The sequence below is a fragment of the Podarcis gaigeae genome (assembly GCF_964106915.1).
Source record: "Podarcis gaigeae genome assembly, chromosome: 16".
In the NCBI taxonomy this organism is placed as follows: Eukaryota; Metazoa; Chordata; class Lepidosauria; order Squamata; family Lacertidae; genus Podarcis; species Podarcis gaigeae.
The window spans coordinates 17,750,194-17,766,257 of NC_139693.1; the positions used below are offsets into that span (position 1 = coordinate 17,750,194).

Genomic DNA, 16,064 nt, shown 5'->3' on the forward strand with positions numbered 1-16,064 from the left:
GGTCTTATTTCAGAGCACAAGGTCAGAAAAGTGTGCCAAACAATGAGGATTCAGAAGCAACTGTTTTGGGATCATTACCTCGAGATCACAACTCCTGGCTTAGTGGGCAAGAAGGACCAGGAATTTTCAGACATGAGTCTCTGGGTTAAGGCCATAACTCATCAGCAAAGTATTTTTTTTAAAATCTCAGGTAGCAAAGAGGGGGAAAGACTTGGAGAGGTCCTACCATCAGAGAAGACCAGACATTAGCCACCTTGGTTACCTCCAGATGTTGGTGGACTACAACACCCATGAACCCCAGCCAGCACAGCTGTAGTCCAAAACCTCTGGAAGGGTGCCAGTGCGGTGAAGGCTGTAATAAACAGTGCCTTGCTTGGATAGACCAAAGGTCTCACCTTGCATTAGGCAGCTTAATGTCGAGAGATCGCTCTCTTATGGAATGGCAACCAGAGAATCCCCCGACTCTTTCTGCTCAGAAACCACATTTGACTTGCTCAAGAAAGTCCCAGGCTTGGGCAGGGCAGGGCCTGGTCCATCTCTCAGAAGTGCTTGGGGATTTATTTAGTCAGCCAGGTACAAATTTAGCCACACCAACAAGGCAAATTAAAATCCTGAGAATGCGGGAGCTGTTCTTGGGTTACAGGTTAGTTTGGCCAAGGATTTGGGGTTAGTTCTCATGAGAAGCACATGCTGAACCCAAAGGGTTTGAAGCGTGTGGATTTAACGTCACACAGATTGCACCCTCTTCCTTCCGTTTTTTAAAAATGCTGCCTTGTTGGGACTAAATCATTACTGGTGCTCTGTTCTTGCTTTTTACAGGGTGATTATTTGACATGTGTGTGTTCTTAGCTTCATATGACACTTCTGAAGTAAGGATTGTATAAGGATTATTCTCCGCCGCCTCCCCTGAAGAATGGAGCCATCAAACCTCAAACAATGAGATTAATAGATTAATAAATCTGTTGCACCTTTTATAGATGCTAGCACTGTCCAGCTATTGGCACTGGACCAGTTTAAATCTAGTAGCTAGTCCGCTGTTGGTGCAGGGAGCAAACAAAGCTTCAGCTTTTCCCTAGAATAGTTCATCACACTATTGGATATTGTCTTGATCCTTTGTGCCTCACTGGTGCTAGTTGCTTTGAAATCCTGTTAATGAGATCCTTTCCCCAACCTGGTGCCCTCCAGGTGTTGTTAAGACTACATCTCCTGCCGGCACAGCCATTTTCGACTACAGTTTCCCTGAGTCCCAGCCAGCATGGTTAATGGCCAGGGCTGCTAGGAGCTAGAGTCCAAGACATTTGCAGAGCACCGGCTTGAGGAAGGCTGCTCTAGTGGAAGAGGGTGGGAAACAGATAAATAGAAATGTTTAAAATAAAATAAACATCCTCATCCTACTCCTACTCCTATGCTGAGGGGATGGGAGAGAGGTTTGTATTTTAGAGGTTTATACTAAGGCCTGTCCTTCAGAAGTATTTTTCAAGAGAGCATTTCCAAACAAATTCACAGTGCTGCCTAGCAAGGCCTTGGCGTAACTAAGCATCCCTCGCTGTCCAGTACCTTAGCAACCAGGTACACATTGCCTTCTGGGTGTCAGAGGGACTTTCTCCTAACCATCTCCTTTGCTTTAGGGGTGCAAATTAGCTGAGGCTCTGTGAAAGCCAAACCATGCAAGATTCCCCCCTCCATAATATTCTTTTTCCCTCCCTCATAGGTTAGGGCAGCCAACTTTTGCTTAACAAACAAAAAATCCTGGCATCTGGGCATGTTCTGAGTGCAATTCCTTCATGAAGGGAACTGGCTATTTTATATATAGCCGCAACTATATATGTATATATAACTATATATGTAGCCACAACTACATTGGCTTATGGTCCTGGTACCTCTGAGCATGTGCAGAGTGCCTCACCATTAAGACAGCAAGCATGTGCAGAACCATTTCCCTGGAAGGGTGCCATCTCTTTTTTGCTGCTTCTGCGAGATTGCTTTCTTTTGTTAACTATATGAAGAAGGGAAATAATCTCAAAATTCTCCTAGCCCCCATCTTCCTCAGTTTGCTTCCTTGTGTTCTAAAACCGAGTAAGAAATCCAGGCCAGGCCATCAGCATTCAGAACAAGCGGCTTGACCAGCGCTTAGGCCATTTCAACAGGACTGTTATTTGTATTATTAAGAAATATTGGGCAGGTTGGCAGCCCTATCCATGGGGCGGGTGGGAGGGGGAGGCGTTGGCAGGCCACCAGCTGTTACTCACTGTGAGCCTGTAAGTCTGCATCATTTTATCAAACTCCTCATCAATCTTTTTATATTTCTCTTCCGTCTGAGGCGTCAACGTAAACACGTCGTCCCCGTCAGGGCTCTCACACTCTCTATGCTTCTTGTTCAGCGCCTGTTACGTGGCCGGGTGGGGGAGGAGGGTGGGGGGAGGGTGAGGGAGAAGGTAGTTTGGGTTGGGAGGGGAGGGATAAATCCAACAAACGAACGAACAAAAAAAGAAAAGAAAAGAGACAATGAAGAATTTTTTGCCTGGGGTGGCGAGCTACTTACACCGTAGCGCTTGAACAGGATGTCAAGATCCTCGCTGGCTTTACGGTATTTGTCTTCCATCAGAGGGCTCTGGTCAATGGAGTCTTCCCCATCGGGTTCTGGACTGTCGCAACCATTAAAACCTTTCTTTCTTAATGTCTGAAAGCACAACCAGGAGAAGTTTAGGTCCAGAGATAAAACCAGAGGTGGAGAGTGATGAAGAGATAGTGGTCTGGTTCACACAGACCACTAAACCATGGTTTGTTTAATAAGCAACCTCCAGCTGTCCAACGGGTGATCAAATAAACCATTTCTCCAACAGTCAGTTTGTTTTCTTGCAAAATAAACCACAGTAAAGGAAGGCTGCTGAGTTCTCATGTAACACCAAGCCACAGTTCAAATAAAACAAAGGTTTGTAAGGCCAAAATGAGCAATGGCTTCAGATTGTAGTTTGCGAGCAGTAAATAAACCCTAGTTAAGCTGTTAGGTAGGGTTCAGATGATCAAATAAAACCATAGTTTAAGAAACCAAGGCTTAGCGTTATGTATGAATCAGGCTGGGATGGTTGCTATGATGACAAGTCCTGCTGTTATGATTGGCCAAGTATGTTGATGGCAGGAAGGAGTGGAAGCCACCATGTAAGTGGATCAGTTCAGATGCCACCTTGACCATGGCTTGTAGTAACTACAGGTTTTAGAACTCCGGATCACAGGCTGAACTTCCAAACAAACAACAAGCAAAACCGGTACCAAGGCTTGTCTGCTTTCATTTTCCATCTACTTGACACTCCCATATTTAGGTGCACCAACCCTGGAGGGAAAGTCTGACAACAGTAACTCCTGGTTTGTCAGTTCACATGTGGTGTCAAACTAGGGTTCACATAAAACCACTATTTGCAAATTCCCTTCACAACGCCATATTTTATTCCAGTTTGCTGAGCCATGGTTTGTAAGCATCCTACATCAGGGTTTGGAGGTAGGAGAGCCAAACTGAGCCGCTTCAGATGTTTTGCAACCCCAAACTACAGCGATTCTAGCTTTGAGGTCACCACTGGCTTCCGAAGCAGCTAATAGCAGAGCTAGTTTGAACCAGGGACCATAAATCTCCAGAGGTGGAATTAACTGGAGACTTAAGACGCTGATACTGGGGATTTGCAGTGATCTTAGATTTCCAGAATTACTCAAGCACTAATGAACTGTGAGAGAGGATTGCACTTTTCTCTCTCAAGGGTCACCTACCACTATGAAGAAGAGCAATTATACATTTCATATGCATGCTGGATCTACATCATTAAGATCGGGCTCAGAGAGTTGGGGCAGAAAACCTCCATCAAATACCGTGTCTAAGAAGTTTTGGTTCCACGTGTGGCAGCCAATTTGAAGATTGCTTTCCTCAGCCACACTTAATCATTGTATTTTCAAAATACCAGAAGCAATTAGCCCATATTATGGGATCATCACTTGCCAATTTCTTTTAAAAAGTCAACGCTGCAATGTTTCCTGGAAGTCTTGGGCTCTTTCCATGCCAATAAGAAACTGAAAGGGGCATGAGTAAAAGAAAAATGAAGAAGTTCTTCCCTGACTTTCCTAACGACGGTAACCATTTTAGCTCAAAACCCAAGTGAGCAGTCTCTGTGGCCAGGCCAGCCACTTGTACCTCACCAAAGAAAAGGAAATACATGAAAAATGCATATGCTAATATATCTGTATAGCTGAAGATTTAGAAATAATGGGTTATATCCATCATTAGTCATCCTCAGAGTGGACCCACTGAAATTAATGAATGTTATTAATCAATCCCTATCCCTATTTCCTCTTTCTCTCAGCAGTTTCAGAAATGGGGCTAGGAATCATTTTTAGAAATGGGAACCCTGACTGCTTTTGTCTCAGCAGGAAATCTCAAGGCCCACTGAAATGAATGGGCATGATGGCGCTTCTCCATGCGCAGAACCCATTGATTTCAAAGGAGGTGGAGCCCTCATAGAGCTCCAGTCCTCAGAGTGGTTCAACATTCAGTTACTCTTCCCAGGGAACTCTTGGGACTTGCAGCTCTGTGAAGGGAATCGGGGGCTCCTAAAAACTCTCAGCACCCTATACAAACCACAGCTCCCTGGATCCTTTGGGGGAAGCCATGACTGTTTAAAGTTGCACAATACTGCTTTAAATGTATACCGCAGAACAATCCTAATACTTTGAGAAGAGACATGGAAAGCAATGGATTTATAGACGTTTATAAAATGATGCACGGATAAAGAACAGATAAGAGAAGGGACTTCTTCACACGGCACAGCGCATGGTTAAGACAGTGGACCTCACTCTTGGAGACACTGATGGCCACCAACTTGGATGGTTTTTTATAGAGGATTAAAAAACTTCATGGAGTATAAGGCTACCAGTGACTACAAGCCTTCATGGTCAGAGGCAGCAATGCTTCTGAATATGCAGTTGCTGGAAGCCACGGGGGGGGGGGGGGGGAGGAGTCTTGTGTTCAAATTCTGATTCCAGGTTTCCCCACGGGCATTTGATTGGCTACAGTGAGAACAGGAATTTGACTAGATGGGCCACTGGCCTGATCCACCAGGCTCTTCTTATACAGTGGTACCTCGGGTTAAGAACTTAATTCATTCCGGAGCTCCGTTCTTAACCTGAAACTGTTCTTAACCTGAAGCACCACTTTAGCTAATGGGGCCTCCCGCTGCGCCACCACTGCATGGCTTCTGTTCTCATCCTGAAGCAAAGTTCTTAACCTGAGGTACTATTTCTGGGTTAGCAGAGTCTGTAACCTGAAGCATCTGTAACCTGAGGTACCACTGTATTTTTAGGTTCAGGTTCAAGGAGCCAGAGACTTGTGCTGTTTCCAGCAACTGGGAGTCTGAAAAGGAAGACTTACCAGCAAAGCTGCTACCCACAAGGATTGCTTGCTCTTGAGCAGAGCTCTGACTCTGGGTTCATACCCACATATGAAAGTCTTTGCCCTTCATTCTGACCTGGTCCTGCTTGCGGGTTTCCCGCAGTTATCTGCTCAGCCACTGTGAGAGCAGGAGGCTGGACTGGATGGATCCATTGGCCTGATCCAGCAGGCTCTTCTTATGTTCTTATGAATCTTCAGCATAGAAATTCAGATTGTAGGCTCCTCATCAGAATCAGTTCAAGAAGGGCACTGACAAACTGGAACGTGTCCAGAGGAGCGCAACCAAAATGGTCAAAGGCCTGGAAACGATGCCTTATGAGGAACGGCTAAGGGAGCTGGGCATGTTTAGCCTGGAGAAGAGGAGGTTAAGGGGTGATATGATAGCCATGTTCAAATATATAAAAGGATGTCACATAGAGGAGGGAGAAAGGTTGTTTTCTGCTGCTCCAGAGAAGCGGACATGGAGCAATGGATCCAAACTACAAGAAAGAAGCTTCCACCTAAACATTAGGAAGAACTTCCTGACAGTAAGAGCTGTTCGACAGTGGAATTTGCTGGCAAGGAGTGTGGTGGAGTCTCCTTCTTTGGAGGTCTTTAAGCAGAGGCTTGACAACCATATGTCAGGAGTGCTCTGATGGTGTTTCCTGCTTGGCAGGGGGTTGGACTCGATGGCCCTTGTGGTCTCTTCCAACTCTATGATTCTATTCTATTCTATTCTATTCTATTCTATTCTATTCTATTCTATTCTATTCTATTCTATTCTATTCTCTCCCTCTCTCCCCCACCTCCATTTTTAAATTGTCCCTGTTACTTTGCAAACCATCACAGAAGACTGTATGAGAGCCAGTTAACAACCGTCCAACTTCCGCAGCTGTCTGTCTTTCTCTGGACACAAGGGACAGCCAGTGTTTGGTAGCTCAGCCTGGGGCAGCAGATAAGGGCTCAGCCATGTGCAACGCAGACTGCAGATTCCTTAGGCCCTGCTAATGGGGCCTGCCACCGGCCGGGTCTCTGAGCAGCTGGCTTGGAGTCGGAAGGAGGGAGCTCAGGCCGGGCTGATCCAGCCCGTTCCAGCTGGCAGCCACTACAAGCAACATGCTCTGCTACAGAAAGACGCAAAGTACTTTTATGTCAGTAACCCGAGCAGAGTGTCAACACAAGCAAAAACAAAGCAAAAGAAGGGGCAGCCTGCCGTTTCCTAGATCTCACCACATGGGAATTTGGGGGGCTCAGGGGCTTTTGTTAAGGCAGCAACAGATATAAGACCATACGGACACCAGAAGAATCCTGCTGGGTCAGGTCAATGGCCCATCTAGTCCAGCATCCTGTTCCCACAGCAGCCAAACTTGTAAGCAGGACCCGAGTAGAAGAACTCTCTCCTTTCTTGTGCACCCAGCAACTAGTATTCAGAAGTATTACTGCCTCTGATTGTAGAAGCAGATCATAGGCATTGTGGCTAGTAGCCATTAGTAGCCTTAGCCTCCAAAATTTTGTCCATTCCTCTTTTAAAGCCATCCAAGTTGGTGGCTGCCTCCTGTGCCAGCGAGTTCCACAGTTTAACAGCGTGCTGTGTGAAGAAGTACTTTCTTTTCTCTGTTCAGAATTTCCCAACATTCAGCTTCACTGGATGTCCGTAAGTTTTCTCCATGCCAGGCATCATTTTATAAGCGCCAGCCATGTTGCCTCTACCTCACCTTTTCTCTAAACTAAAAAGTCCCAAACTCTACAACCTTTTCTCATAGGGGAGTCGCTCCATCCCTTTGATCATTCTGGTTGCCCTCTTCTGAACCTTTTCCATCTCTACATAGCTAGTGCAGTACATGGGGAAGGTTCAAATGCAAATCCCTGCCCATCCATGAGCTAGCAAATCTCTACCTTTCAGTCAATCCTCCCTTACAGAGAGAAAGTGCAGTGAGGATCACTCTAAACCGGGATTCCCTAAACTTGGGTCTCCAGCGGTTTTTGGACTACAACTCCCATCATTCCCAACTAGCAGAACCAGCAATTGGCGGTGATGGGAATTGTAGTCCAAAAACAGACCAAGTTTGGGAAACTCTGCTCTAAACCATGGTTGGTGAACTTCAGGTCTATGGGCCAAATGTGGCGCATCCCAGGCATCTCTATGTGGCCCTTGGGAGTCTCCCCGAGGCCAAACCTCTTCCCAGGCCACAGCCCTAACCTGATGCTGTCCGACCCCTTCCTTAAGTGCTTTTTGCCAGGCTGGAATGTGTCCTTGCACTGCGAAGGAGCCTCTGAACGGGCCTGGATGGAGAGAGGGCTATGCAGGATTCTCTGAGTTGTGTGTGGCTTAAGCGGTGCCTACTTTCCAAAGGCAACATTTGTGGCTCCATCCACTTTTGGCCACGCCAAGCACTCCGATGCAGCCTCTAGGAAGTTGATCATGAGGAAACGTGACCCTCAGGCCGGAAACAGCTCCTAGGCAAACAGGGGCTGCAGAATGTTCTAGCGCTTGCATGGTGAGGCTCTTTGAGCACTCGCAACTGCTTTGGCACCCCTGGGGTCCTTGGTGTCCCATGACTGGATTCACACTACACTGCAGGGGCAGGGGGTTGACTTGTTTCACCCTATGACACCACCAGGCACCTTCAGTATGTGGCTAAAACAGCCGTCCGGGGCACCCAGAGAGGAGGGTGGGATGTGGCAGCACAGCCAGGCCAGGCCACTGAGGAGCCCCTTCTGAGCCCCTGGGACCAGGGCCTGAGCTGGGCTACTGCTGGCGCCAGGCCTTTGCTGAAGTCAAATCCCCTCAGCCATGAATCCACTGGGTGACCTTAAACAAACCATCTCAAATCTTGTGGAGAAGTAGGATATAAATGGATTAAATAAATCTCTCAGCCACAATCCTCATCTGTGATAAGGGGATGATGACAGAGGGATGTGGGGTGGGGGAAGACTGCGGTGGAGGGTTGGTGCTTTCCTGCCCTGTGTGTGGGCTTCCTGGAAGAGGTATCTGCCAGCCACTTTGGCAAAGGGTTTGCTGGCCTAGATGGTCTGACCCAGCAGCAGAATCTTGGGTCTTTGCGGGGAAAGGGGTTATATGAGCTGACAGAAGTATTCGTGATAGCTAACTTCCACGTCCCATTGCAATCTACCACTGAATACCAGGTGCTGGGGAACAAGCCACAAGGGATGGCCATAACACCCTGCTTTTGGGAGAACACCAGAATCCTCTGTCTGACTCTCTGAGAGAGGGGGTGCTGGACTAGACTGGAACTTTGCTCTACTCCAACAGAGCTCTTTTTATGTTTCTATTCTGGTTTCCCCTACAGGGTTGTAGAAAGGGTTCCTCTAGGCACTTTGGGCAAGTCATCATTGGATGGTCTTGCCTTAAGTGTCCAGATAGTGGATTCAGAGGTGACACAAGGGTAGAAGAGTCAAGTGGGTATAGCCAAGGAGGCCCCCAGCCCCTCAAGATCGGTGAAAGATCTCTGAAGTGGAAGGAGGAGATGCAATCTTAGAAAAGGTCAAGAAACACTGGTGTAATCAAATTAGAAGCTGAAGCCAGGAAAGGACTCATTAAGTCTTGAGATAATTAGTCATGTAAAAAAGAAACCCAAGAAACAATCATCTAAACCAGCTTTCCCCCACCTGGTGCCCTCCAGATGTTTCGAAGTGCAATTTGGGTTTTTAGAATGGTGGCACTGACCCTTTGCAATTCCTCTGTTATCTTTTCAGTGTCTGATGAAGACCTTCGAAAAGCCTTTTCAGGGGGGATCTTCAACCAAGGCTGCAGCTGTATTGGAACTATTCTTAACTGGTTTTATAAGTTTGTATTATTTTTATATTGCCTCCCTGGCCTCCTTTGGGAGGAAAGGTGGGTATACATTGAAAATAATAATAATAATAATAATAATAATAATAATAATAATAATACTTTGTTTTTACACTTTTATTGTTTTATACTTGTAATTGTTATATTTGTCAAATGATTGTAAGAAACCCAATATACAAGCAAATCAACTCCCATCAGCCCCAGAAAGCATAACCATTTTGGATTCAAACTCCACGGCAACACTGGCTGGGGCATATGAACTACACTAGGCTGAGGAGGGCTACTGTAAACAATTGCAGTGGCTCTAGAATCTCCTAAGCGCACGCCCACCTGTATTTCAACAGCCAATGCTCTCATTTTACCAAAAGTTGAAATAGGACAATCATCTCCCATGTTGTGGACAGGGCATTTGTTTTATTTTTAAATCAGTCTTCCATTCGCTTAGCACTTTGTGTGGAAAGCACAAGTCCTAATTGTCAGTGGACCTCCCTCTCCTCCTCCTTCCACTGGCCCTACATCTCAGAATGGAAAAACAATAGGCAAGAGCAAAGCCCCGAGAATTAGCTATGTGTAACAGCACGGCAGCTGCAACCTCTCGCATGTGAGGCAGATGAGAGCCTCCTTTGGCTGACAAACAGCGGTGGAGGTTGAAATAGGGAACCGTATAAGAAGCAAAGGGCAAAACGATCACAGGAGACAAAGTAGGTCAGATATTTTTGGGAAGAGAACCACAGAACCAGAGGCCTGCTCATGGCAGGCCTAGCCCTGACCCAGAACAGGAGATGAAATCCTCAGAGGATGAACCCAACACAAGAGACACACACAAGAAAGGACCTTGGGGAACAGGCAAGGTCCCCCAGAACCAGCATTGAGTATCCTCTTGAGGGAGTGTGGTTAAGAGTGTGGTCTGGGAGGCCACACCATGTAAGGCCTTCCTTTTTAGACTCCCAGTTATTGGAAACAACACAAGTCTTTGGCTCCTTGAACCTGAACACAGAAACATGAGAAGAACCTGTTGGGTCTAGCCAATGTCCGAGGTAGTCCAGCATCCTGTTCCCTGGCCACCCAGATACCTGTGGGGAAACCTGCAAGCAGGACCTGAGCGCAACAGCACTCTCCCCTCCTGTGGCTTCCAGCAACTGGTATTCAGAAACATTACCATTTCTGACCCTGGAGACAGAGCATAGCCATCATGGCTAGTAGACCCTGGTAGCCTAATCCTCCATGAACTTGTCTAATCCATCCAAGTTGGTGGCCATCACTACCTCCAGTGGGAGCAAGTTTGATAGCTGAGCTATGTACTTCGTGAAGAAGCGATTTCTTTTATCTGTCCTACATTCCTACATAATTTCCTACATTCAGCTTCAGTGGATGAAGATAAAAGCAAATGTGTTTCATTTGCATGAAAGGTGCAAGGTGTGGGATTCAGCTCTGCAGACTCCAGTGAGACTCACTGAGAATAAACATACATGTCAGGCTCACAAAGGGTGCAGGAATATGAAAAATCAGAGCCCAGAAGCCTGTGCTCAATAAACATCTTTGGAGGCAGCCTCGCATGGTACACCACAGAGGGTTCCTCCCAGTGCCAAGGACTCAAAGCATTTGGAGAGTTCATACTGTGAGGAAGACAGGGAGACACCATTCCGAGTGCTGGTGATGCTTTTGGGCCAAAACAAATGTGTTCAGTATGGTACACTAAGAGAAGTGAATACCACCGGGCAAAGGAATACATCAAAGGTCGGGAATCTCAGACCTGGGGGCTGAATGTGGTCCTCTTGTGGTCCTCTACCAGGCCATGTTCCTGCATCAACCCTGCTCCACTCCTTCCTTAGGTGCACAGATGGAGGGAATAGTGCTTCCAAATGCCAGTTGCTGGAAGCCACAGGAGAGGACAGTGCTCTTGTGCCTGGATCCTGATCCAGTGTTTCCCACAGGCATCTGGCTGGCCATTGTGAGAACAGGATGTTGGACTAGATGGGCCTGATCCAGCAGGGCTTGTCTGAGGTTCTTATGCTTTGCATGGCTTGTATGTGCACATAAGCTGTGATAATGCCTCTAAGCTGCTTGAATAAAGGAAAGGGGTAGGTGTATGCGTGTGCAAAAACCTCTTAACTTTTCCATGGCTATTGTACCAAGGGATGAGTCACATCCAAAATCTCAGAAGCCCACTACACAGCACCTTGGAGCAGGGCTTTTGGTGCAGCTGCCCTTGTCCTGTGAAAAAGCATTCCTGTTGAGATATGGCAGATGCACGCTATGTGTACTTACCAGAAGCAAATGAAAGCATTTTAGTTTCAACAGCCTTTTCCAGCTGGGTGGAAAGGCATTCACTTTGAACTGTTTTAAAACCTGTTTTCAAGTTGCTGTTTTTTTACTGCTTTAAAAACTTTTAAAACCATTTCTTATTTCTCTATAAATCGCCTTGAAGCAGACATGTAAAAGGCAATTCATAAATTAATCAATACTCCATTGCTCCACCCACTTTGACCTCTGGTCCCACCCACCAGGGCCATGTGGTTCCTGGAAGACTGCCCATACTGCTTTTCTCAGGCTGAAAGGGATTCCCAGCTCCTGGCCTACAAAGCTGTGGTCCATCCAGCCTGAAAATGTATGCTTTTGAGCATCTCAGATCTTGCCCAGCTCAGCCCAGCCAACCAAGATCTTTTGAACTGAAGGCACTGTGGGTTAAACACAGAATCTTCCCCATGCAAAGCAGACCCTGAAACACAACGGCTGGGCTCTGGGACATTCAAGTATCATTTGCTTCCTCCCATCTATTCTATCCTAGGTGGCTAACAGTGGAATTGAACAGCAGACTCCGTGGTCTAAAGAGGCCCACCCTGCAGAGGCAGTTTGACTCCAGCTGACATCCAGTTGACTACAGGGGATGGGCAACACTTCCTGCTGACAAAGGCATAGGCAGTACGGTGCCGTGGTTCGACATCAGGGCTGAGGAAACCCAGGTTCAAAACCCTGCAGCTGGACAATTGCCAGAGAAGGAGGCCTCATCGTTCACAAAGTATGACAAAAGAACTTCAGTTAAAAAACAGCATGTTGAATTGATATCCCGTTTTTTGTCTTCATATATTCCATCTGCTGCAAATCAATGTTAATGCAATATATAGATATATTACACACATATATTAAAAGCAATGTATTTAGTACTGCAAAAATATGCGCAAACCTGGTAAGAAATGTGCCCATCGTGCCCCCAAAAGGCAACCCTCCCTGGAATGTCTACTCCCGCCCCCCCCACATAAACATTCTCCACCGCTGTCCTATTCCATGCCGTCTCGAGCAGATAAATTGAATGACTAAAGGTTTTGCGTGCCTTAATTTCTGCTCACTTGTAATGTCAATAATTACCCAGCCAAACCGTTCATTTGTCTAAATCTTGCCAAGCATAAAAGGGAGCTGCCCACACACAGTTTTTCATTGAAAGGTGACAAAGCAACTGCTCCAATCTCAGCTCTGTCCCACTCTCTGGAACGTAGCGCAGGCAGGAACGAAACCTTTTGTGCTTGCAAATCCGTTAGAGAAAAAAGAGGGGGAGAAGCAGCAGGAAGGGGGCAGGCAGGCGGCCACCTGGGAGGCTGAGGACTAGGACCCCGCCAGTCTCTGCCGCAGGGTGCCCTCACTTCAGACTCACATTTTACCTCTGGCCTACTGCCGCAATCACCCTGGAAGTGTTTCTGCCCCAGACACAGGAACACAGGAAGCTGCCCTATACTTAGGTCACATTCACACTGTACTTTAAAAGATCTGTGATACCACTTTAATCAGTCATGGCTTCCCCCAAATAATCCTGGGAGCTGCAATTTATTAAAGAGCTGTTAGGAGGCCCCTATTTCCCCTCACAAAGCTACAATCCCTAGACTTCTCTACGAAGAGAAAGAGATTGTTCCACCACTCTGGGAATTGTAGCTCTATAAGGGCGATAGAGGTCTGCTAACAACTCTCAGCTCCCTTAACAAACTACAGCTCCCATAATCCACTGGCGGAAGCCATGACTGTTTAAACTGGTAGTATACTGCCTAAAATGTATGGTGTTAATGTGGCCTTAGTCAGACCCTTGTGTTTCAAGTACAGTGGTACCTTGGTTCCGGAGGTCCGTTCTTAAACCAAAATGTTCTTAAACCAAGGTGTGCTTTCCCATAGCAGCGGGGGACTCAATTTACACTCAACAGGAAGTGAAACATTTTCTGCTTCCAAGGCAAAGTTCACAAACCAAAACAGCTACTTCCGGGTTTGCAGCATTCTTAATCCAAGTTGTTCATAAACTAAGCTGTTCTTAAACCCAGTGGCGTAGCGTGGGGGGTGCAGGGGGGGCCGGCCGCACCGGGCGCAACATCTGGGGGTTAGGGTTAGGGGGCGCAAATCCACGGGTTAGGGGGCACAAATTACTTGTCGTGCCCCGGGTGTTGACAACCCACGCTACGCCACTGCTTAAACCAAGGTACCACTGTATAGTTTTGCTACCAGTGCTTCCTGGAGATACTGGGGATTGAACTGAGATCTTTTGTGTACAAAGCAAGCGCTCAACCTACAACACTTGTCTGAGACGCTACAGCTTTCCCCTTCCTTTATCCATAGGAACCAGATATTATCCATAAAACAACATGGTCTGTACATGTTGCACCAAACCTTACACCAACGGTTGAGGCCTGTGGAGAGTTTTAAGTTTGAGGTGGTGGGAGTTTGGCAGAGTTTGGCATCTGGTAAGTGCTGCTGGTTTTCTAAAGGGTTTTTCAATCATTTCCAGTGGTTTAGAGGGTGTTTCGAATGTACATAATTTCACTAATGCGTGTGATGCCTTGGAATGTTAAAGGTGAAGGTAAAGGTACCCCTGCCCGTACGGGCCAGTCATGTCCGACTCTAGGGTTGCGTGTTCATCTCGCTCTAGAGGCCGTGAGCCGGCGCCGTCCGAAGACACGTCTGGGTCATGTGGCCAGCATGACGAAGCTGCAGCTGGCGAGCCAGCACCAGCGCAGCACACGGAAACGCCGTTTACCTTCCCGCTATAAAGCAGTACATATTTATCTACTTGCACTTAAGAGTGCTTTCGAACTGCTAGGTGGGCAGGAGCTGGGACTGAACAACGGGAGCTCATCCCGCCGCGGGGATTCGAACCGCCGACCATACGATCGGCAAGTCCTAGGCACTGAGGTTTTACCCACAGTGCCACCCGCGTCCCTCTTGGAATGTTACCCCCTTGTAAATTTGGGGTTTCCTATATTGTCTTCATCTTTTGTGCCTTGGTAGTGCCAGCTGCTTTGAGATCTTACTAATGAGATACCTTCCCCAGCCTGGTGCCCTCCAGATGTTGTTAGACTCCAACTCCCATCAGCCCCCAGCCAGCGGGGCCATTTTGGAATGCAACTCCTACCAGTCCTTACAAGTGTGGCCATTTTGGATTCCAACTGCCCAAAACACCTGGAAGGCACCACACCACCTAATGCTAGAACACTGAGCTGTCAACAGCAAAGACAGACCATCCCAACAGATTGGGGTATTGCACTGGCAAATGCTTTGCTAGCTCAACAAGGCTAGGAACCCACAGGTTGCGGGCAGCACATCGTACCTCAATGATATCCGCGTTGGTCCGGCTCTCGTGAGGTTCGTTATACTCTGTGTATTTGAGGAGGACCTTGTCCATGTCGGTGCTGGCATACTGGAACAGCTTGTTTGAGTGGTTGAAGATGATCAGGGCAATCTCGCAGTCGCAGAGGACGCTCAGTTCATAGGCCTTCTTCATCAGCCCAAACTTCCGCTTGGTGAATGTCACCTGTGGGAAGCAAGTCAAGAAAGCAAGGAGGGTCAAATCAGGAGACAGCAACATAACTGAATGGCAGATATCACAAATTATTTGAGGTGGGGTGGGGGTAGCCATAGAGATACTTCTACAATTTCTCTCAGCCAAATTTCTGGTTTTGGTGTCAAAAACAAACCCATGGCTACATTTATGTATTATTACTATTATTTGCATTTATATCCCCCCATCTCCACGGAGGTCAAGGTGGAGTACATGGCTCTCCCACTCCTTATTTAATCCCCACAACAACCCTGTGAGGTAGGTGAGGCTGAGAGGCAGTTACTGGCCCAAGGTCACCCTTGGGTGAGCTTCATGGCTGAGTGGGGATTTGAATCCTTGTCTTCCAGATCCTAGCCCAACACTCTAACCACTACACCACACTGGCACACAACATTCACACAGCAGTTTATTCCAATTCCCTGATATTTCCATATCTGCTAATTTCCAGATTGTATTTGAGCTTTCCTACAGTACAAAAACCGCTTCCAGAATATAGTTCATGTTTAGTGCTCATTTCAGTGTCATGTGATTCTAGAAAATGTCCATTTGCAGTCCCCCTGACCTAGAAAATAGCAGGAGTAAAGTATACCAGCATATATATTTCTGTCGTGTTGTTTTCATGGGGGAACAGAATCAGGCATGTGTGGAAGGGGTGGGGGAGCAACGTCATTGTCCCTTGATGTTGGTTCTTGTGTCACTTCACACCCAATGGTGTGAATGAAATTTAGCGTGGCATGCTGGTATATTGGTCAAACAGCCACAGTTCCGTCAAACAGCAGATACAACTGTGCAAAACTAACATTAGAAAACACTAGCATTATAATCAGGAAGACGTATGCAATATTCCCCACTTACACCCTAGGTGATTCGGAAGCGGAACTGATGCATTAGGAATTCTCTGTTTCATACCTATATTTCATACCTATATTTCCTGAGGTGTGGTGCGTGGGCAGCTTGCTGCAGCTTTGAATTCTTTCAAGTCTTTTCATCTCCACATTAACAACGCACTGAAGAACACTACGAAAAGG

The 16,064-nt window shown here is 46.9% G+C and overlaps 1 protein-coding gene across 6 annotated transcripts in view; it reads right to left on the minus strand.

The window, feature by feature from the left end:
* The window catches only part of MEF2D (myocyte enhancer factor 2D), a 138,494-nt gene that overhangs the window by 22,999 nt on the left and 99,431 nt on the right, over positions 1-16,064 (minus strand). For 4 of the 6 annotated variants that reach the window (XM_083717372.1, XM_083717376.1, XM_083717377.1 and 1 more), the window contains 2 exons: positions 14,806-15,009; positions 2,543-2,680 (listed from right to left, as the gene is read on the minus strand). In XM_083717372.1, the coding sequence (XP_083573498.1) occupies positions 2,543-2,680; positions 14,806-15,009 (342 nt within the window). Of the gene's footprint in view, positions 1-2,249; positions 2,385-2,542; positions 2,681-14,805; positions 15,010-16,064 lie in introns of all 6 variants that reach the window. The other 2 variants (XM_083717374.1, XM_083717375.1) reach the window with 1 other exon arrangement.